This window comes from Brienomyrus brachyistius, chromosome 25 (genome assembly GCF_023856365.1).
Source record: "Brienomyrus brachyistius isolate T26 chromosome 25, BBRACH_0.4, whole genome shotgun sequence".
Lineage (NCBI taxonomy): Eukaryota > Metazoa > Chordata > Actinopteri > Osteoglossiformes > Mormyridae > Brienomyrus > Brienomyrus brachyistius.
Window position 1 is genome coordinate 6,200,216 of NC_064557.1, and position 21,217 is coordinate 6,221,432.

Sequence of the window (21,217 nt, forward strand, 5' to 3'; positions counted from 1 at the left end):
CTTTCTCTCTCTCGGATCCACGGAAGAAATCAGACTGCCTCCTACTGGCAGGATATGGATATAACCCCAAGCAGCACTAGCATGGCGGGGAAGAGAGACGCGTAACACGATTGAAACCTCTGCAGGCTCGCGTATGTTTTTATGGAACCAAACTCTAAGTAAATGTTTGCATTCAAATCATATAAACGTGCGGTGAATTCGACGCGTTTGCTTTATTAATACAGAATGTATTCAAAAAGGGTGAAATGCTTTATCAAAATGCACGTCAAGTTTTACTGCATTTTCATATTAAGGCATGTCAGTTTAATCGCTTGTATCATATTTTTCCTTATTGTAATCGTAATCGTATAATCGTAAAAACCTAACCTCAGGAATGAGCCTTTTAATTGTTATAACAGCTGAACGGAGTAAGTGCTTGGAGGTGGATAGTTTGATGGTGAAGATACCTGCCGTTTCTAAGATAATGAGTTTATATGAAAATTATTTTTTCGGCGACTCGACTTAGGATTTCTTTAGGGTGAATTATTCGTTTACAGATTAGTTCATTTCTGATACATCCCCCGTTAATATGTTTATTAATACCTTAATAAAAATATTTTTGATTATTCTTCATTATGTTCATTAAATTGTATTATGTTCGCAGGTTCTGTCAAACATCTGTACGCGGGGCTGCCAGATCTCACGTATTTGGGGTGACTCACGCTTTCAGACTCTCACGCAAGAAACCTTATGACAAATCTTTATTATTCTATTATAAACCTATAATATAAATATAGTTAACCTATAATAACATCAAAACCGTTGGGATAGTTTTCAAACCCTACAGACTACATACAGGTCCTTCTCAAAAAATTAGCATATTGTGAAAAAGTTCATTATTTTCTGTAATGTACTGATAAACATTAGACTTTCATATATCTCAAAAAATTAGCATATCATGAAAAGATTCTCTAAACGAGCTATTAACCTAATCATCTGAATCAACTAATTAACTCTAAACACCTGCAAAAGATTCCTGAGGCTTTTAAAAACTCCCAGCCTGGTTCATTACTCAAAACCGCAATCATGGGTAAGACTGGAGACCTGACTGCTGGCCAGAAGGCCATCGTTGACACCCTCAAGCAAGAGGGTAAGACACAGAAAGAAATTTCTGAACGAATAGGCTGTTCTCAGAGTGCTGTGTCAAGGCACCTCAGTGGGAAGTCTGTGGGAAGGAAAAAGTGTGGCAGAAAACGCTGCACAACGAGAAGAAGTGACCGGACTCTGAGGAATATTGTGGAGAAAGACCGATTCCAGACCTTGGGGGACCTGCGGAAGCAGTGGACTGAGTCTGGAGTAGAAACATCCAGAGCCACCGTGCACAGGCGTGTGCAGGAAATGGGCTACAGGTGCCGCATTCCCCAGGTCAAGCCACTTTTGAACCAGAAACAGCGGCAGAAGCGCCTGACCTGGGCTACAGAGAAGCAGCACTGGACTGTTGCTCAGTGGTCCAAAGTACTTTTTTCGGATGAAAGCAAATTTTGCATGTCATTAGGAAATCAAGGTGCCAGAGACTGGAGGAAGACTGGGGAGAGGGAAATGCCGAAATGCCTGAAGTCCAGTGTCAAGTACCCACAGTCAGTGATGGCCTGGGGTGCCATGTCAGCTGCTGGTGTTGGTCCACTGTGTTTTATCAAGGGCAGGGTCAATGCAGCTAGCTATCAGGAGATTTTGGAGCACTTCATGCTTCCAGCTGCTGAAAAGCTTTATGGAGATGAAGATTTCATTTTTCAGCACGACCCGGCACTTGCTCACAGTGCCAAAACCACTGGTAAATGGTTTACTGACCATGGTATTACTGTGCTAAATTGGCCTGCCAACTCTCCTGACCTGAACCCCATAGAGAATCTGTGGGATATTGTGAAGAGAAAGTTGAGAGACGCAAGACCCAACACTCTGGATGAGCTTAAGGCCGCTATCGAAGCATCCTGGGCCTCCATAACACCTCAGCAGTGCCACAGGCTGATTGCCTCCATGCCACGCCGCATTGAAGCAGTCATTTCTGCAAAAGGATTCCCGACCAAGTATTGAGTGCATAACTGAATTGGTCGGATGAAATATGCTAATTTTTTTTAGATTTTCATGAGCTGTATGCCGAACTCATCAATAGTAAAACAAAAGGCTTGATCTACTTCAGTTGTGTGTAATGAATCTAAAATATATGAAAGTCTAATGTTTATCAGTACATCACAGAAAATAATGAACTTTTTCACAATATGCTAATTTTTTGAGAAGGACCTGTACAAGGTAATAAAACGATCACGCACGTGCAAATGAGCATGAACACTTGTGTCAAATTGGAATTCTCACACCAGCTAGCTGACCAAAGTTGGCACTCCTGTGGATTTCCATATTGTCTTTTTAAAGGACATTTTTAGAAATCTTCCTTTCTCCTTTCTTTGTTTTTAAACTTGCAGCCACTGCTCATTTCCCACAGTCGTTATTTCCTATTTTGGGATCATTCAAAGCCACCATCGGCCTGTCTGGCTCTCTTTGGCCCTGTAGGCTTGACTGCCATGGCAGAGCGTCTGTCTGGGAGCGAGCTGGACTACCCTTACAGGCTGCTGGAGTATCTGAATGGCTTCAGAGTCTCAAAGGTATGCATTGCTAAAGCCGTACTCTGATGTATGAGAGTACGTAAGTCAACTGAGTACGATCTGCATTGTTCGCTGATATAAATGGTCCTCAGCAGTGTTTCACCGTGTTGTTCCCGTCTGCAGTGTCCTGTCTCCTTTGCTGCTTTTGCATCTCCCACACACAGGTGATTTTCTCTGCCTGTGAGCTGGGGGTCTTTGACCTTTTGGCGCAATCCCAGAAGCCTTTGAGTGCAGAGACCGTGGCCCAGGAGCTGGACATCAGTGCAGATGGTGCCGAGAGGCTGCTGGATGCACTGGTGGGCGTCGGCATCCTAGAGGTGGAAGCCGCGGAGGATAAAGGTGAATTCGTCTAGGGCTGTTTGGTCAGACGCCATTCAGGGCTCGGAATTACAGCCTCCTTAAATGACAAGCGATTTGGTGAAGCACTTTGGGCCGGAAAATGTTTTCGCCGTTCGGTTTTCCGCCTAAAATTGCTGCTCATGTTTTCTGTGCAGCTTCAAAAATGACAGCATACTGGCAAGAGAAAGTTAAGGAGTGAAATGCGTTGATTTCCTTACATGTTATAAATTTATAAATACATTTAAATTTTGAGTTATAAATTTCCTTGCTGTTGCACCCCTCTGCACTGTATAACTTCACTTTCCATTTTGCTCTATACAATACTTATATAGATAATGGTTTGTATGAGTGATTTTTGTGCATTCTGTGGATATTGGACAGAATAATTCAATGGCACCCTCTAGTCGAATTTAGAGGAAATCTATTGCATGATGACGACATTTTTGTATTACTGCGACTGAGTATTCAGTCCTGGGATAGAGCATAAAAATTTTACTTTTAGCTTCATGCAAATGTGATACTGAAACTCATTCGAAGTTGTTCACGTCAAGAAAATGAACTTAAATCCATATATATATATATATGAGACCTTTATTCTGTCCGGCCGTTACCCACAACAGCTCACCCTGTCAGGTGAATGAAAGCCCGTGTAATACATTTCAGATTTACAGTCACATTCATTGTAAAGTATATGTATGAATAGAGTAATAATTTAGTTACATTTGTTGCAAGGAATCCACTTGCAGAGTTTCATTTTAGCAAAATGATGATTTATTGGACAGTAAAATAATATATTGTAATACAGTGTAGACGTACACTGAGGCACTGAAAGGCCTACAAAATAAGGACAGTTCTTTACCCGCTTAAAATCCCAAAGGACCCTCCCCAATGAGATGCTGTGTGCGATTGAATTTGCACGTAATGGGTGACCGACCTTCTGCAGTTGTTACATTTTATGGATTTGTTACGTTCACAAAGCAAAGACTGAAAGGCAGTAAGTTACAGATTTTGTATTTTTTTTTTTGCAAATGAGTAATAGGTACTGCATTCAATGAAGTGCTATTTACAGGGATGTTTCTAGCTCTTGAAAGAAGTTTTCCGGGGGTTTGACTTTTGGAAGGAAGATCAGAATCGGGGCTAAAATACTCGGGGCTCGGCACAAAATGCTCGGCTGTAGCCCCGAGTGATCGGCCTAACGATGCCCACAGGCATTTCCAAGAGCCACTCGGGTTTTCAGGTGATCTCTCGCAGAGGGCTGTCCGGTCGCTGGCCTGTCTGTTCAGTCTCCCCCATGCAGTATCTGCTTCTTCTGGCAGCCCTGTACAGCGCTACAGACGTGTCCAACACGTACCTGACCAAGACGGGAGGCAAATCGCTCCACGGCATGACTGTTTACCTCTCCCAGACTGTCTACCCGCTCTGGGGAAATCTGACTGAGACTGTCAGGTGGGACACAGTGTGCACGGTCCTCCGCATTACGGTGTATGTCAAGCACGATTAGCTTTCTTCACAACGCAGGAATTTTTTAATTAATTGTAAGTCACAGTGTGGATGATGTGGATTTTATTCATGTCATTTTCATATATATATATATTTTGAGATGCACATTTAAAAATCCAGACCGAGTCTTTGCTTCAGCCGTCCAGCCGAGGTCTCTGTGATCGTGACTCTTCATGCTCAGCTGGTTGGTCGAAACAAAAACTCGGTCTGGATTTTTACTTTCAGGGCCTGAACTGTCCACCTCTAGGCCTTTTACATTATTATACATGCTGACTCTTGTGTGCCACTGTGTGTTTTACAGGGAGGGGAAGAATCAGAATGAGAAAACCTTTGGCATTCCATCTGAAGACATTTTCAAAGCCATATACAGGTTGTTTGGAGTTATTTTACGTCATTATTTGTATCGATTTGGACGGAATAGCAGACAGAGAATTGCACACATTTGCGAAGTAGCCACAGGTACTGTGAGCGAATGACTGTGACCCAGTGGGTTAGGACCAGTGATGGAAAGTTCAGGTTCAGAGAGTACAAATCCAGACCAAGATTTAATTTCAAGCGTCTGTGACTGTGAGCCTTTTTGCCTGGTAACTGGTTGGTTGAAACAAAATCTCGGTCTGGATTTGTGGCTTCTGGACCTGAACTGTCCACCACTGGTTAGGATGCTGTGCCCATGATGGGAAGGTAACGGGTTCGGATCCCGCAGTCGGCGGAGTGATGTCACCTTTGGGCCCTTTGGCAAGGCCCCTAACCCCAGTTCCTCCAAGGACTGATCTTGCTTCCTTAATTGTATGGTTCTTAGGATTAAAAAAATCCACTTAGCACATAAATGTAACAGCTCTCTGAAATTCCCCAGTGGTTCAGTCTCCTTCCAGAGATGTTACTACAACACTTTTGTCCAATCGGCAAAACGTCTAAAAGTCTTAACACAGATACTTCAACTGAAAGTATTTCTTTGTTTGCAAAGGGCTTGGGGCCCCCAGGCTCCACTCTGCCCCGGCTGGGGGCCGATTCCGTAGGCGTCCGTGTTTAGGAGCGTCTCTCTCCATTGCAGGTCTGATGAAGAGATGCTGAAGTTCATGGGGCTAATGAACTCTGCCTGGGCCATTGATGGACATGATGTAGTGACCGCATTCGACCTTTCGCCCTTTAAAACAGTCGTCGACCTTGGAGGTACGAGGACTCTGAGATTCGTGTTTTTCTTTTCTATCCATCCATATTCAGTGAGAGAGAATATAGATTAGTTTTCCTTTTGGTGAGTGTGTTAAAACCTGGGCTTGTGGTGGGTGGGGGTTTCCTGGGTGTGTCTGCAGGCTGCGGGGGGGCCTTAGCTCGGGAGCTGGCCCGGGAATACCCCTCAGCCGACATATCCGTGCTGGATGTTCCCAGGGTGGTGCAAGCAGCCAAGCAGCACTTTTCACAGCCGGACGACACCATCCGCTTCGTGGAAGGTGAGCTTCCTCCTGCTCATTGTTCCGGAAAATCAGTGTGTGTGTGTGTGTGTGTGTATTGGGGGTGGGGTGGGGAGTTCAGTAAATTTAGCCAGACCCGGTCCAGATTACATTGTGTCTCGGTCTGGATGACTGTCATACCCCTAATCTATGATGATTCAAACAGGAGTGAAAACCGCCCCGAATTGACACAAGGCAGGCCAATCGCTCCGCCCCTCACTCTGTCTGGTGACCTCCTCCCTCTCTTCACTGCAGGCGACTTCTTCTCCGGAGAGATTCCGGCATCGGACTTGTACATCCTGGCACGGATCATCCACGACTGGAAAGAGGAAAAGGCTCTGCAGTTGCTGCAGAAGGTCCACCGAAGCTGCAGACCAGGTGTGTGAGCCGCGCATGTAAAGACTCTGCAGTCGCTGCAGAAGGTCCACCTGCTCCGTACATCTTCCAGTCACAGGGGAGTCTGGAGAAATGGGCAAAGAGAAAGTGGAAATGGGATTCAAACCCACAACCCTGGAGGCCTGAGTCAACAGTGCTACCCAATGTCTCACCAACTAGGTATATTGTTGCGAGGGAGCATCCTGGATTATGCAGCTTTGGAAAAAATTAAGAGACCACACTGTGTTGTTTTTTTTAATCTGCATTTTTAAATCCTAATTTAATCCTGGTTCTGCTGGCAGAAGGCTACACTGCAAGGCAGGCTGCTTCCAGGCTCAAAGTCTCTAAGACAGCAGTACACAAGAACAATGTGAAGCAGGAGACACTGGGAACCAGCAGAAACCAGCCAGGTAGAGAGAAGAAGAGACCTTCTAATGCCAGAGATGACCGTTAACTTACCTGGTAGTTTCTCATGAATCGGAAGATGACCTCAAGTGACCTTCAAAAGGAATGGGAAGCATTAAGTGCAGGTGTGAGGTGCACTGCTAGGACAGTTCATGTCAGGCTCCTAGAAGCAGGACTGAAGTCCCATAAAGAAAGGAAGAAGCCCTTCAGTAATGAGATGCCAGGTTGTTTTTACACAGAAGCATACCAATTGAGAAATGAGTGAAAGTGAAAATTTTACTGTGGTCTCTTAATTTTTCCCAGAGCTGTATATACCAGCGTGCCCCCCCTGGGAGGCATGGTGGTGCAGTGCTTAGCACTGTCGCCTCGCACCTGTGAGACCAGCGTTCCGGGCTTCACCAGGGCTCCATGTGTGTGCAGTTTGCATGTTCTCCCTGTGTTCTGGGGTTTCCTCCAAGTACTCTGGTTTACCTCCATGGTCCAAAACCATGCTGAGGTTGATTGGAGTTACCGAATTGCCCGTAGGTGTGCCTGTGTGTGTGAATGTGCCCTGTACTGGGTTATTCCCCCCGTCTTGGTTCGTTCCCTGCCTTGTGCCTGTAGCTTTTGGAATAGCCTGAATAGGAAAAGCAATTAGATAAAATGGATGTGCAGTTTGTACCTGCTGCCCATCGACCGCTTAACAGTGTGTCTGTCATGCCCAAGCAGGGGAAATTGATGTTCTAGGTATACAGACTTTGTTATGGGTTCCTCTTCATACTCTTGGTGTCTGTTGGTGCTTCACAGGCAGGGGGTGGGCAGGTTCTGCCCTTGTTGATTATATGCGCTCCTGACAGGCGGTGGGGTCCTGATCGTCGAGGCCCTGCTGTTTGAGAACAAAAGGGGCCCCATTACAGCACAGATCTTCTCCCTCAACATGATGGTGCAAACGCAGGGGAGAGAACACCCCCCCTCGCACTATCGCCACCTGCTGTCTGCTGCAGGCTTCCACAACGTCCAGGTGCATAGGACAGGAAAGTCGTACGACGCCATACTGGGGACCAAATGAGTCCCAGTTATGTGTTGTATGCACTGGGTCCCAATTGCACTGAGTTACCATGAAAGTGGGCTTGTTCATACTCTCTTAAAAAGGAATGGGTGGACATCTCAACATTTCCTCTACTCCAGAGCCTATCCCAGGGCCTCTAGGATTTACCCTACCCCATCCCATAATCCTCTGGGACAGTTCCCCTGGGGCTATTGCTTACTGTAACCACACCTTTCTATTGACGTGAGGATTTCACGTTTGCTAAACATTGCAGTCCAGTATGTTAATAAAACATGCAAGATAACTGTGTCTCAGTATGAACACCAGCTCACAAATACACCGGAACAAAGATGAGTTACTGATGAAGTATTTTGTTAAAGGATTGAGTGTTTTTGCAAGAATTTTCTAACTTAAACTGCATTACACTAATACTGAAGCAGATTATTTTGTTATAATGTACCTAATGTCCCTTATGAAAATGGTCATCGGTAATTCACACATTCGTGAAACATTAGCTGGAAAAGAACAGGAAAATATCATTTAAGAATAATTTCAGTTTACTTGTTTTTCACTGAAATGCCACCCATTTGAAACACCAGGATTAAATACAACTTTCATGTTTAAATTCTAAGCTCTAATATGTGGTCTACAGTATAAACTAAGCTACATAATGTACAGTAGGCCTACATTAAGTAGAGTAATTAAAAATAACGTAAATTAATCCTCAGGGGTTACAGCAAAGGCATTTGGCGCTGTAAAAAGAAATGTTTTCAACAAAAGAAATATGCTTGGCGGCGAAATATTTTCAGTTAACAAATAGGTGACTAATTAAAATATGGAATACGGATATCATGCGATTCCAGGCGCCAAAATATCTCATTATATTCAGCGTAGGGGACTATTTTACAACCACCAGCTCCAAGCTCAGAAAGGGCATCAGTTTTGCGATAAGAGCAAGAACCACATAAAAAATAAAACACTTTCATATAATTCTCTGGCTAATAATTTTAAATAGCCCAACAGAGCCACAGAAGTCCCGATAAGCGTAGCGCGTAATATGGGTGTGGAGATAACGCTGAGCTGCAGGAGCCCTGGGGGCGAGCGGGCGGGGCCCGTGTGACGGAGCCCCCCACCCGGGGTGCCCTCTGCACCCTCCCCCCCAAAAAAAGCCTGCGCAGAAGCAGTACATTCACTTCAGGATCTCACGCATCAGTAACGCACACGCAGCGGAGCCTTTTATTTTACAAAGATCCAAGCCCTGCCGAATTAATTTTGAGCTTTTTGCAAGCAGTAACAGAAACAACCATTCATCCAGAAATGAATATCCAAGATTCAAGAGGTTTATTCATCACGTGCACAGTGGTACACATGCAACATGTAGTGAAATGTCACTCCGAGCGGCTGAACATGATAAATGACTAACAAAATATATAATGATAATATAAAATGAAAAAATAGATTAAATGTTCAGCTCTACATAATCTATAAATAAGTGATCAGTAAACGCGGTTGTGCTGTGCAATATAAGCGCAAAGTGCAAGACCTAGGATATGTACCAACAATTTGGACAGTATGTAAGTCATAGGATAACAAACATCAACAATACTATTAATTATACGTATCATTATAATATTACAATTTAAATGCGTTATGCATGTTGTGAAAGAAATCGATACATTCCGAACAAGTGATTTTGCAAGGATAAGGGAGGCACAATTCGAATGGGAATGCCGCCCCCTGGTGGCCGCGGCTCGATCACTCAGAAATAGGTTCTCCTTTACCGGGGGGAAACGTACGTCAGCCAGGCGGTGTTTGTGTGTCGATGGCGGAGTTGCACGTTCTGCGGCCGCATGTTTTCATAACGGGGGACGGACGTCAGTCAGACGGGCTTTGCCTGTGCGGTGCCTCTATAAGCGGCTGCGTGGGCTCGCAAACCCGCGAGACAGTCAGACGGGGGTTTTTACCGCGCGCGTTAAGCAAGCGACCGGTTCGCGTAACGGCGCTCCCGTCCCCCCCCGACGCCACACTTCGCAGTGTAGGTACTGTGCGTTTCCTCCATTGCTTTCCGGGGGGGTCAGTCCAAGGCGGTGCTTTTAAAACGCAGTGTTCGCCTCCACCCCTTAGACGTATATTTTAGGAAAGCTGCTTTTCACCTCCCTACTCCTCCCCCCGGCTCCGTGCTGGTAGCAGAGCCCTCGGTTTTTGACGCACTTTAAGCGGTTCGTGTGGAAGCCCGCCCGGCTCGGTTCGCTGCCCGCTGGAAATAAAGAAACGTCACTAAAATGGCGCCAAAAGATTAAGTTCGGAGGCGCTCGGCTGTGCGCCGAACCTGGGGGCTCGTGCGGGACGAGAAAGAAAGTTCGGGCCGTCGCCGCCGACCCGCGCGCGACGTCTTATCGGATATATTTAGCCTATAAATGGTTTTTATTTTAAGGTTATTCGTTTCTCCCCCCACTGGGGTTAATGAAGGCGCCATAAGGCGAACTACACGCAATACGAAGGAGCGCCGAACCTGGGCTACTAACTAGGACAGCTGGCCGTGCACTTTGAAGCCGTTGCGGGTAAATGTGGAAAAAAAACGCCGCCGGTCGCTGTGCTCTGGGGACTGGGGAGACTCGTAATGTTTTCCCGACGCTTTATGAGGAATCGCGCTGGCTCGCCGAGTTCTGGACGGAGCGGCTGTCTGGTCGCGCTCAGCCCGCCGCAGGGCTGCTCCCTCCCCTAAATGGAGGCTGTCACTGGCGGGCTGCGGAGCACAGCCCTCTCGCTGCCGTTTCACTTACACTGGGGTGCTCAAGTTCCAGTTACGCCGGGTATGTTAATGCTCGGCTCCAGACCCCATCGCATAAATTATGTGCAACCCGGGAAAACATTAAGGTTTATTAATAATTGTTTAGGCCCCTGGGGATACAGTTCAACTACATAACTTTGCGTTTTGCATCACGTTTATATATTTCTTTTAAAAATACCGTTACAAATTATTTTTTTATTCGTGTGTTATGCGTGTTGGCTGATCGTATGATATATTGGATATTATAGCTGTCCGGTTATATAGCGAAGTGGATGCCATTAGTTAACGCAAACTCGCCGAGGGGCGTGGTCGCGCTCAGCGGACGGCCCCTCCCACCGCCCGACGTCATCACGGCCGGACGATTATAGTTCCGCACGTACAGTTTAAATACATGTGCTGTGAATTAGCTGGTAGACATAACATGGATATACAAGTCGGGGCTATGTAATGGTGAAACAGCTTGTAGGAATAAAACTGAAAGCACCAAGGGTGTTATTGTATCTTTTCAAATTACTTCATGGAGCTGGCCACTGAATGTAGTTTGGACTAATCGGTGTATTCAGAAGGAAAAAATAATAATTTATTTTGGGTGTTGAAGATGTGTGATAAGACATTTTTAAAGTTGATGTATCTAAAATTATTTAACAGCTTTCATTTAAATTCTTTACTTTTGTTGACATTTGTTTTGGGGGTGGGAAAATGTGTGGTGTGTGTTTTCTGAAAAGTGTTAGTCAGAATGACATTTACGTGCCCTGATGTTGTCACATCTTGTTTATGTGTTATGGGATTTATCTTAATGTGTTTGTTGTGTGTCTTTCATTATCTACCACTTAAGGGAGGAAATGTAATGCAAGTCCGAGTATTGAATTTGGAATAAGGACGGCAGTCGCCTGTGAGCTGATAAGGCACACCGTAAGTCCATTTGAGTCATCTTTACGTTCATTGGGAGGATGGTTATTATGCTCTAACAGAACCACGGTCAAGTCGCGTGTCCTGTTTAACCGGAGGCCTGCAGAATCATTTGAAAACTTTGCAAAATGAATTAATACTTCTATGACAGGGCCAAGGGCAACATTCAAGGGACCCCACATCTCCACCTCTCTCCAGAGTGTGGGAAAAAGGGTGCAATTTGGGCCAAATTTTATTCACAGTCCATTTGTATTTCTTCTCAATTTCTAAAAACATGTAATAGTTATTTTTAATTGTGTTGGGGGTGCCATAGTTCTGGTTTGTCATTGGGTGCTACCTAGCTGAAGAGAGCCTTGTGGTATTGTTTGCTGTTGCTATTGAATTTACGATGCCTTCACCCATTGTTTCCAGTCGGCAGTAAGAGATGCCTAATTTTCCAGTTAACATAGCTATTTCCTGAAATGGGCGTTTTGTTTTTGCTGTTGGGTGAAGGCTAATTTTAGCATTGCCCCGAATGGGTTTATAACAGCAGTTTAAATTTTAACCCAAAACCATTTAAATCCTGCTGTTCCACTTGGATTCATGTTTAACATGGCTGCAGTGTTGATGAGATGTTTAAAAACTGCAGAATGGAGCTCTCATTTATGACTCCAATATCAACCTGTATGTTGATGTAACTGTGGGTTTCCCGTTTAGATGTCTGCAACAGAGCTGGTAATGAGAGAAATCGGCAGAGTTGAGGTAAATGGTCATAAGTATTTATGCTGTGAAACGGAGCACAATAGAAACACTGCAGGTCGAATGAGTATTACAGAAATTGAAAAAGCGTTTGACATGGGCTTGTAACCTGAAGGTTGCTGAAACAACCTTCAGCGCTGTGCGGTCTCAGCCTGCTCTAACTGATGTTTGATAAACGCTTCAGCAAAATGTCTGATTGTATGAACGGGTAAGAGTGTAAAATAGTTTGGGTAAAAGTGTCAGGTAAGCAAATACATATAAATGGCTTCACATGAATGACTGAAGGGATTATAATTTCAAGGCAAAATAACATGAGTCCGTTAAGTGACAGATGCTACGATGGCGTAAACTTACAGTTCCTTTTGACCAAATTATGTAAGGAGTAAATGCCATCTTCGTAAAATACTAAGTGATCTTTATACTTTTGAAATGGGCTTTCACGGGTCATAAGCCATATTGATGGCCACACCTCTTTCATACAAAACGTGAGGTTTAGTCCACGAACCACAGATTAGGCCTGAATCTTAGCTGCATCATGGGATTTTCAGACGCAGCTGGTCATGGTTAATTTTCCCTGTCGTCCTCATAGAACCCAGCGCTGCTTGCCTAGACGTCTGACCATGAAGCGCAGCAAACACCCCAGCAGCAGCGATGAGTCCGATGATGGAAGTAAGACCCGGGTCTCTCTCCTGTTTATTTTCCTTCTTTCACCCTCCGTGATTCCCTTCTTTCATTCCTCGGCTTGCTGCTCATTCCATCTCTTCATTCATTCAGTTCTGTCACCCGCCATTTTTTCAGTCATGCGTTTGTCAGAATATGTTGGATAAATTTCCCCCAAGGCCTCGTGGGAATGCTGAAGAGGGGTATCGGCTTTGCTTGTCTAAGTTGGCTTTTATGATTTGATGGTCCACAATTCTGGAAATTGGAAAATTCAACTAAGAATTTTATTCAGTTTTGCTTTAGTAGTAGTTTTTTTTTTTTTTTTTTTTTTTTAATAGAATAATACTGTACTCTATTATGATAGATCAGCAGCTCAGGTAACCTTAATGTACACTTCTGTGATTGGGTTGCAATATTTATATTTTACACTAATGCTCTTAGAGCAGATGAAGTCCATTGTGGGTAAAATGGACAAAGTAGAAGGATTATAGGAACAGGAACCAATTGTGGACATTTAAGGAGGTGGTACCAGGTCAGGAAACCCGACTTTTCATGGAGGACTAGCCGAAGTGGTTTGGTCTCTTGTACGGTTCCTAGTTTAAAATAGTGCCCTAAGGCAACATTAGCATGGTCATAGTATATGGTCTTGCGTGGGTGATGGGCTTCCAGTTATGCCTTGTTGAACCTGAGGCAGATGCAGTGTAAGGCTCCTCTCCTGCCCACTCCAGATGTTTATAGAGCAATTAAATTCTGTGTCTAGGCACAGGGACCCATGAAGCCCTATACCTGATGTTACAGAAATTGCGGGAAATTACCTCATTCGGTCTCTCCACAGGCAGCTCCACCTCCTGGTCCCAGAGTTCTAAGTCCCATCTCAGGAGAAACACATGGCCTAGAGCCGAGATTAGGAAACCCTCTGAGGTAAGTGGCGCAGGTCCTGTGGGGGGTCGAGTAGCGTGTGTGAGATGCACAGGGCGATGTGAAGTGGTTTAACAGCACTGCCGTGTTACAGGTCTTCAGGACGGACCTCATCACGGCCATGAAGCTGCATGACTCTGTCCAGCTGAACCCGGAGGACTTCTTCATCCTGCTCGACTCGTGGAGACAGGAATGGGAAAAGGGGGTGCAGGTTCCCGTCAGTCCGAACTCCATTCCACGACCTCTGGTCCGGTAGGCTCTGTGTGAAATGCGATGTGACATTCTTTTCAGGCTCATTTCGGGGCGGGTAAGTGTGAAACGGACCAGTGCCTGTTGCTTTTCCAGGGCCACTTTCGACAAAACCAAAGCTATCATGTTCAGCCGGCCCAAGAAGCTGATCCGCTCGTCAGGATCCGAGCCGCCGCCTTTGGGCTATGTGGGACTGCACGCCCTCGCCGAGGCCACATGTCGCTACGACCTGTGCGAGTTGGACTTGGCCTGGCTGGAGATAGCCAATGAGGAGTTCCGTGAGATGGGTAAGAGGTGCCTGTTGCATATCGGCTGTGCGAATTCTCACCGTCATCAGAAATAATGGAATTGTCTAATAATGTATCGACAATATCCTAATGGCTTGGACCAGCCTTCCTTTACAAGTGATTCGGTCAGTTTACGATTGAATGCAGTCATGCACGTCCTGGACAGTGTACCGGGGTATTGGACCATTGAAAAAGAAATCCTCCAGTCTGAGTCATGGACGAGGAGCAAATGTACTTTTGTTCTTCTAGAACTTCCCCAGAAGACTTATTGGTCTGGTGAATGTGGAGGCCATTGACGTTACTTGACTCTGTCAGTGTGTGTATGTGGGGAGCAGCATGAGAGAAGTGTTAGTGCCACAGGGTGGACCTGGTACCAGTAACATGGCAATTATACAGAGTACTCTGGTACCGACAGACATCGTGGGCTGTAGGTATCCATGGGCTTCTCCTGATGCTCATCTGGAGTGAAGGGTGAAAGCTGACCCATCAGATCATAATGCTTCTGTTCCCATTGCTTGGGGGTTCTGCTGTTGTGTTCCTCATGCTGGTTATGTGTCCTCATGTACTGGTCTTAGTATACTTGTGATTTCCTGATGGGAGCCCAGCCATGAATCCTACACTAGTTGCAAAAAATCGTGGGAACACGTCCAATTTTTAGAGATTGCTGAACCTTATTCCATTTTCTCCAGTTACTTATGTAATCGTCCAGTGTCTGATATTTGTAACCATCTTTTGATTGTTTATAAACATTACCGCCAATATTCATGAAATAAATTTTTCAAGCGTAATGCCAAAAATGATAGACGCTTCCGCAACTTTGGCTGCCAGTGTTGCTCTGTGAAGCTCCAGATGTTCAGCTTCTGTTGAGAAGGTATCGCGGTTGTACTTTTGTGGTGTTTTGGCAGATGTCCCGTTAAATGTCCATCTGCCCTTGTGGGTGAGCTTAGATTTGGCACTGCTGTCCCTCTGCCGATGACGTTTGTCCATGTTTGGCATACACTGTCATGGTTTTTGTGACCCTCTGGCGTATTAAGTCATTGGGTCACTGACTGTTTGTCCCCTAATTTTAAAGGATCTTGCACTGCGAGGCAACAGTGTCCCAGTGCAGTTGACTGTACGCCTGATTTAAACATGTTTTACCCTCTACAATTTCGCATGAAACCTCACAGGACTGCAGATCATCGATGAGCTGACGATGGAGCGAGTCATGGAGGAGTTTGAGCAGCGTTGCTACGACAACATGAGCCACGCCATGGAGACGGAGGAAGGACTGGGCATCGAATATGACGAAGATGTTGTGTGCGACGTCTGTCAGTCTCCTGACGGGGAAGATGGCAACGAGATGGTTTTCTGTGACAAGTGCAACGTCTGCGTCCATCAGGTAGGGAGTTGTGCAGGAAGACCGGTGCTTATCCTGTGTCCTCTGTGTCATTCCTGCTCCTGATTGGTTACCTGTCTGTCAGCAGGAAACAGAGTAGTGTAAACCAGATTAAACTACCTTTGTGTCTGTGTGAAGGTGTCTAATGTTTACTTTTCCTGGAAAGTAGTGCAGGCCTGTTCACCTGTGTGTGTGTGTGTGTCTCGCTAGGCCTGCTACGGCATCCTGAAGGTTCCCGAGGGCAGTTGGCTCTGTCGGACCTGTGCCCTGGGTGTGTCGCCCAAATGCCAGCTCTGCCCCCGGAAGGCAGGCGCCATGAAGCCGACGCGCAGCGGCAGCAAGTGGGTCCACGTCAGCTGTGCACTCTGGATCCCAGAGGCGAGTGCTGCGTCCTGAAGCGTTACCGCGGCTACTGGCGCTCGCTCGTGCCTAAGCCACTGACGGCACCTCGGGCATGACTAGTTTGGTGCGGTCGCTCAGGTGTTCGGGTCCCCGTGTCAGCTTGTTAGGTTAGTGCCAAATTGGAAACAAGACGAAGGTTAAAGGATGTGAATAAGTACATGGGTCTATTTGGGCGGTTTTGGAATGGGTAAGCAAAAGGCATATATACTGAGGATCCAGTCTTATGGAACACCTTTGGGTATCGGAGATATGACATGCACATTTGTCCCTCGCTGATCTGAAATGTATTAAATTTGTGATTTCCCTGGAACGGGAGATGCCAAGTTCACGGATTTGGTTTTGGGTACAACATTCAGCATGTTGTGAATAATGCAGGGAGTGTGGGTCTGAAAGGTGCTCAGGCGCTGCTCGCCGTAGCCTTGGGTCACGCCTGTCCGGTTCCTGTCGCTGCAGGTGAGCATCGGGAACCCTGAGATGATGGAGCCCATCACCAACGTGTCCCACATACCCAGCAACCGCTGGGCTCTGCTCTGCTGCCTGTGTCAGGATAAGACCGGCGCGTGTATCCAGGTATGGCTCACCCCATCCACCCGCTCGGAGCTGCTCGGTGCGGGTAGCGTCTGCGTGGTGGAGCCCATTCTCAGGGTGCTGAACGTGGAGGAGTGTCGGCTGATGTAATTGTGAGAATGGATGTGGGGCGTGCGAAGCAGTGCTTAAAAACCGCTTCTGCATCTGACGTTTGAATTGATTTAACCATATATTAAAGTGTGATACAGAGAAGACCAAACTCGTGTATCCTGACCTCCATCCCAAGTAATTGCCAAGGAGAGTAAGATGCATGTCTGATGAGTGTGGTCTTTAAGAATGACTTCCTCCCCATTCCCCACTCGCTTTCCCTGTTGACGTATTAAAATCACCTTCCACGTCTCAGTGCTCCGCCAAGAACTGCCGGACGGCGTTCCACGTCACCTGTGCCCTGCACTGCGGCCTGGAGATGAACACCATCCTCACGGAGACCGACGAGGTCAAATTCAGGTCCTTCTGCCTCAAGCACTCCAGCAAGCTGAGGGCCGGGCGTGAGGACGGCAGGGGTGTGACAGCGGCGACCCTGCAGGCCGGAGGCCAGTATGAGCCGACCGGCAGTGGCCGCAAGATGAAACTACAGCAGCTGGAGGATGAGTTCTTCCGCTTTGTGGTGCCGGGCGATGTGGCCCGGTGCTTGAGTCTGTCGGAACAGCTTGTGGACTTCCTGTACCAGTACTGGAAGCTGAGGAGGAGAGCAAACTTCAACCGGCCGCTTCTTACACCCAAGAGGGACGAGGAGGACAGCCTGGCCAAGACGGAGCAGGACGTGCTTCTCTGTAGACTCAGGCTCTTCACTCACTTGCGGCAGGACCTGGAGCGAGTAAGTAGCCGTGCCGCTATCTGGCCGGGAGGGTTTTGGGTCTGGGAGGAGGGTGGGGCTCTGTGGCCAGGTCACATGATCGGCAATCAGTGGTCCAGCGAAACGGCTGAGAGCTCGGCTGCGTCCTGCTCCTTTGCATTATTTTGCCTGAATGGGCCGATGTGGGAAGAGAATTTGCGTTTCTGCATGTTGCAGAATTAAGGAGCCTAATCCAGATGCAGGGATAATGCACAACAGTGAAGGTAATCAGTTTCGCTGAGGAGGAAGACATGACCATTTTTTTTTTGTTGCAGTAGTGGTCCCTAGAGAAAGTATGCATGAGTCAGGGGGAGGTTCAGACAAGGTTGTGGATCAGGAAGGCAGACGAGGCCAAATCAGTGGGATGGCTGTGTGTGCAGTTATAATCGAGAGAGGTCTGAAGAGAGAGTGGAAAACGGAGATGTGAACATCAAAGCAGAGCTTGCAGTAAGAGGAGAAAAGCTGCGCCTGCCCGCCCGGACTGTAAACACTGCTGCTTAGTTAGTAATGTACATCTCTCTTACTACTGGCATCCCGTGCATGGTGAGCCCCAGCCTTGTGCCCTACGCTGGGATTGGCTCCTGGTCTCTCTGCATCCTTCACCCAGATAACCAGTCAGGGGATGGAACATTACACTTGCTGTAATTGATGACTTGCTGCCCACAGGGTTTACATGAATAGCACCTCGTATCCTTTATAACCTTTAAAGCGTGTAATTATCATGCTTCCACTGGGTCATTGTTTGCTTATTTTCCTCACCCGTCATTAGAGAATTGAAATTGTTCACGTTTGCAAAAAATCAAGTGAAATCTCTGCAGACCCGTTAGTATAAATGCAAACACAGCTGACCGGCAAACCTCTCCATTCTCTTCTGTTTCTTCATCCTTCATGCTGTTATCTCAAAAGTACAAAAGAAAACGATTTAAAGGCATATTCTGCTAGGGAAATGTTATTTTGATTGAGTGGTTATTACAGTGATATTGTCTGTCTGACTAGTAAAGGTCAATTCTTTATGATGGCTTGTGGTGCGTGACTCATATTTCAGCTGCAAGCTTTTGGCATTGTAATTAAGGGTAACCTTTGCCGGCTTACATTTTAGGTAATTAATGGTTAGAGACTTCGCCTCCGCTCTGTCTGGACTTCTCTTCCGCTGTCAATGTTGCTTCAGTACTCAGTCCTTCCTTGCCGATTAGTTTGTAGTCTTTCCTGCCCGTTCGGTGCCTCGGTGCTGATCTGTTTGCCCTGTGAACATCCACAAGCTGTTTTGTCTTTGCGGAGACATGCAATGGAAAAAAATAATTGTATTCCGGCACATTATGGTGAGTGTGAAATACTAAAATATTTTCTGTGCTGTTTCACAGTATGTTATTCCAAATTGTTCCTTTTTATTATTTTGGCTGCAACACAATATATGGACTTCTAGTGGTTCCTAATTGCTTGGCTTTCTTCATCTTCTTTTGACGTCTGAAATAAGTGAGCTATGTGTGAGGTCTAATTAATGCAACGGCGAGTGAATACTTTTGCGTGAAATGTGCAGCTTGTGTGTGGTGAGAAGGTTCAGGCACCTCGCGTGTGCAGGCAGCTGCCCTGGGGAAGGCCCCAGAGGAGTCTGGGCACTCGCAGGCCGGGGAAAGCTGTTTAACAGCTCATCACACCCAGTCATTCAGTTTGCTAGGCGTGTGGATTTTATTTTAGCTTGTTTTCCAAATCTGCCTTCAGTCTTCCATGACAAATCGAAATGTGTAAAAACGCTCCCATTGTATGGCGTCGGTTTGGCATTTTCATATTCATTTATGTGGAATTTTCTGAATATGATATGGGGGGAAAAAACATGAGGGTGCCGGTTTACGACGATGTAACAGCTGGAAATCCCAGCAGTGTGGGCTGCCCCTGCAGACTCCCGTACCGTGTGCCCACTTGTACCGGACTCTTTGCTTTACCAAGCCTCCTTTCAGCCAGTGGGATCTGGTAGCCCCTCTTCCTTATGAGCAGCTGTGATCGGCAATAGCTGTGGTGTGATCTGCATACTGCAGGCTAGTCATGATGGAGCTTCATCCGACTGCTGTTGCAGGCAGGACCTACCATGATACTTGGAGAGTGGGGACTTCCCGTCCCCGGCCTTGTGTGGGTCTCTCTGTTTCTCATGTTCCCATGGTGTAAATTGTGCCGCAGGTACGTAACCTGACCTACATGGTGACGCGCCGGGAGAAGATCAAGCGTTCTTTGTGCCGGGTGCAGGAGCAAATCTTCCAGCACCGCATCAGGCTCCTGGAGGAGCCCCGGAGGGCAGGTGAGGAAGCTTGGGAGGATCTTACTTCTTGGGAATCTTACTGGATGTCTGCGTGTTGGGTTTGCTTGTTGCTTGAGAGTAACAGCTGTTGGTGTTTCGGTTGTCAGCTCCCAGGGGGTCTTCCCGGAGTTCAGAGGACACCACATTCCTCAGCTGGGCCTCCTCGCACCCCGTGAAACTGCGGCCCGGGAAACGCGCCGAACCGGCCCCGCAGAGTCAGGACCGAGGGGGGGGCGGACTCCGTGGCTCGACGAGGAGGCCCCCTGATCATGAGCGCGAGCTCAGCGGCACGAGGAGTCATAGGCGAGTCACCAGGGGGCCCGAGGCTCAGCAAGCATCAGACAGACGCAGTGGCCTTCGGGAGCGGGCCCCCCCCAAGGCCGCCCCCCCCCCGGCCCGGACACACAAGCTCTAAATACAATGGCCATCTGCGGGCCAATCCCTGTCCTGCTCTGCAGCGGCCAGCCACTGCCGTCCTGAAAAACTGGGGCACCTTCAAGATCCCGAAGAAGAGCGGGAGGCAGACACAGGTGGAACGGGACGTGGCCCCACGTGGGCTGGCGGAGCGGAACCCCCCCGGCAGGACCCGGAGTCGTCCCTGTGCCAGGGCACAGCTGGCAAACTCCGACGTGGGGACAAAGGGGAAGTGCCATGTGCCCATCACACGCCGCTACGGCTCGGACATCATGCCCCGCGGCATCCTGGCCTCGTGAATGCCGGCCCTGACCTCTGACCCTTGCCCTTTTGGGCCTCCAAAAAAAAGAGAAACTTCAATCACAGATTCCATCAAAGAGCTGGTATTTATTTTTTATTTTATGTATTTTTACATCGTCTTTCTTCCGTGTGCAGCTTCGAGTCCTGCTCGTTTCCCCAGTGCCTAGAAATGTATCCCCAGCCTACGATCACATTCTGCACCCGAAGCGTCCGCAGAGGCGACCTCCTGAAGCGAGGAGCTGGTCTCTGTCCGTGGCTGACGGTCTCCGTGTGGGACAGCTAGTGGGCGCCTCCGGGTGGCGCTACTGAGCACGTGTTATCGTGCTGACTGAGAGCAGTGGAGCGAGGCGTGCTAAAGTGTTAGTGTGCAAGCTCAGTGCAGAGTCTGACGTAGCCAATAACTTATTGGTTCCTGTAAGGACCTGTGACACTGTAAATTTCCAAAAAAAAGTGTAAAGAATCACAGTAATTTAATAAGCTTTATTTAAATGAATGTCCTTATAATTTGACAGGATTTTCTACTTTAAATTGAAAAGAACTGGACACTTTATGGAGCCCTTAGTGAACTTGTTCGCTAATTGGCGCCAGCATGCCTTCAGGGTTGTTGCTTTTTCTCTCTCTCTCTCTCTCTCTCTCTCCTCTCTCTCTCTCTCTCTCCTCTCCTCTCTCTCTCTCTCTCTCTCTCCATCCTCCTCTCTCTCTCTCTCTCTCTCTCTCTCTCTCTCTCT

The 21,217-nt window shown here is 47.1% G+C and overlaps 2 protein-coding genes across 14 annotated transcripts; both read left to right on the forward strand.

Moving 5' to 3' along the window:
* The first annotated feature begins 5 nt into the window (after positions 1–5).
* On the forward strand, positions 6–8,034 carry asmt2 (acetylserotonin O-methyltransferase 2). 6 transcript variants are annotated; one of them, XM_048995569.1, is made up of 10 exons: positions 8–158; positions 644–692; positions 2,457–2,636; positions 2,801–2,975; positions 4,292–4,421; positions 4,777–4,845; positions 5,527–5,645; positions 5,786–5,923; positions 6,179–6,301; positions 7,540–8,034. In XM_048995569.1, the coding sequence occupies exons 1-10, from the start codon at positions 142–144 to the stop codon at positions 7,749–7,751; spliced, it is 1,212 nt and encodes a 403-aa protein (XP_048851526.1). In that variant the 5' UTR covers positions 8–141; the 3' UTR covers positions 7,752–8,034. The 6 variants fall into 6 exon arrangements, with proteins under 6 accessions (XP_048851531.1, XP_048851526.1, XP_048851529.1 ...); XM_048995572.1 differs by having other exon boundaries at positions 2,545–2,636; XM_048995573.1 differs by having other exon boundaries at positions 29–131; positions 2,545–2,636.
* Positions 8,035–9,506: 1,472 nt separating this feature from the next.
* On the forward strand, positions 9,507–21,141 carry jade1 (jade family PHD finger 1). Of its 8 annotated transcripts, none has more exons than XM_048995561.1 (13): positions 9,508–9,769; positions 11,357–11,433; positions 12,127–12,171; positions 12,758–12,837; positions 13,664–13,749; positions 13,841–13,998; positions 14,092–14,282; positions 15,452–15,663; positions 15,871–16,038; positions 16,516–16,632; positions 16,994–17,467; positions 19,658–19,775; positions 19,883–21,141. In XM_048995561.1, exons 4-13 carry the CDS (start codon positions 12,789–12,791, stop codon positions 20,188–20,190), a joined length of 1,881 nt encoding a protein of 626 aa, XP_048851518.1. In that variant the 5' UTR covers positions 9,508–9,769; positions 11,357–11,433; positions 12,127–12,171; positions 12,758–12,788; the 3' UTR covers positions 20,191–21,141. The 8 variants fall into 8 exon arrangements, with proteins under 8 accessions (XP_048851524.1, XP_048851525.1, XP_048851518.1 ...); XM_048995563.1 differs by having other exon boundaries at positions 9,508–9,765; XM_048995564.1 differs by lacking the exon at positions 9,508–9,769 and adding an exon at positions 9,779–9,949.
* The last annotated feature ends 76 nt before the right edge of the window (positions 21,142–21,217 follow it).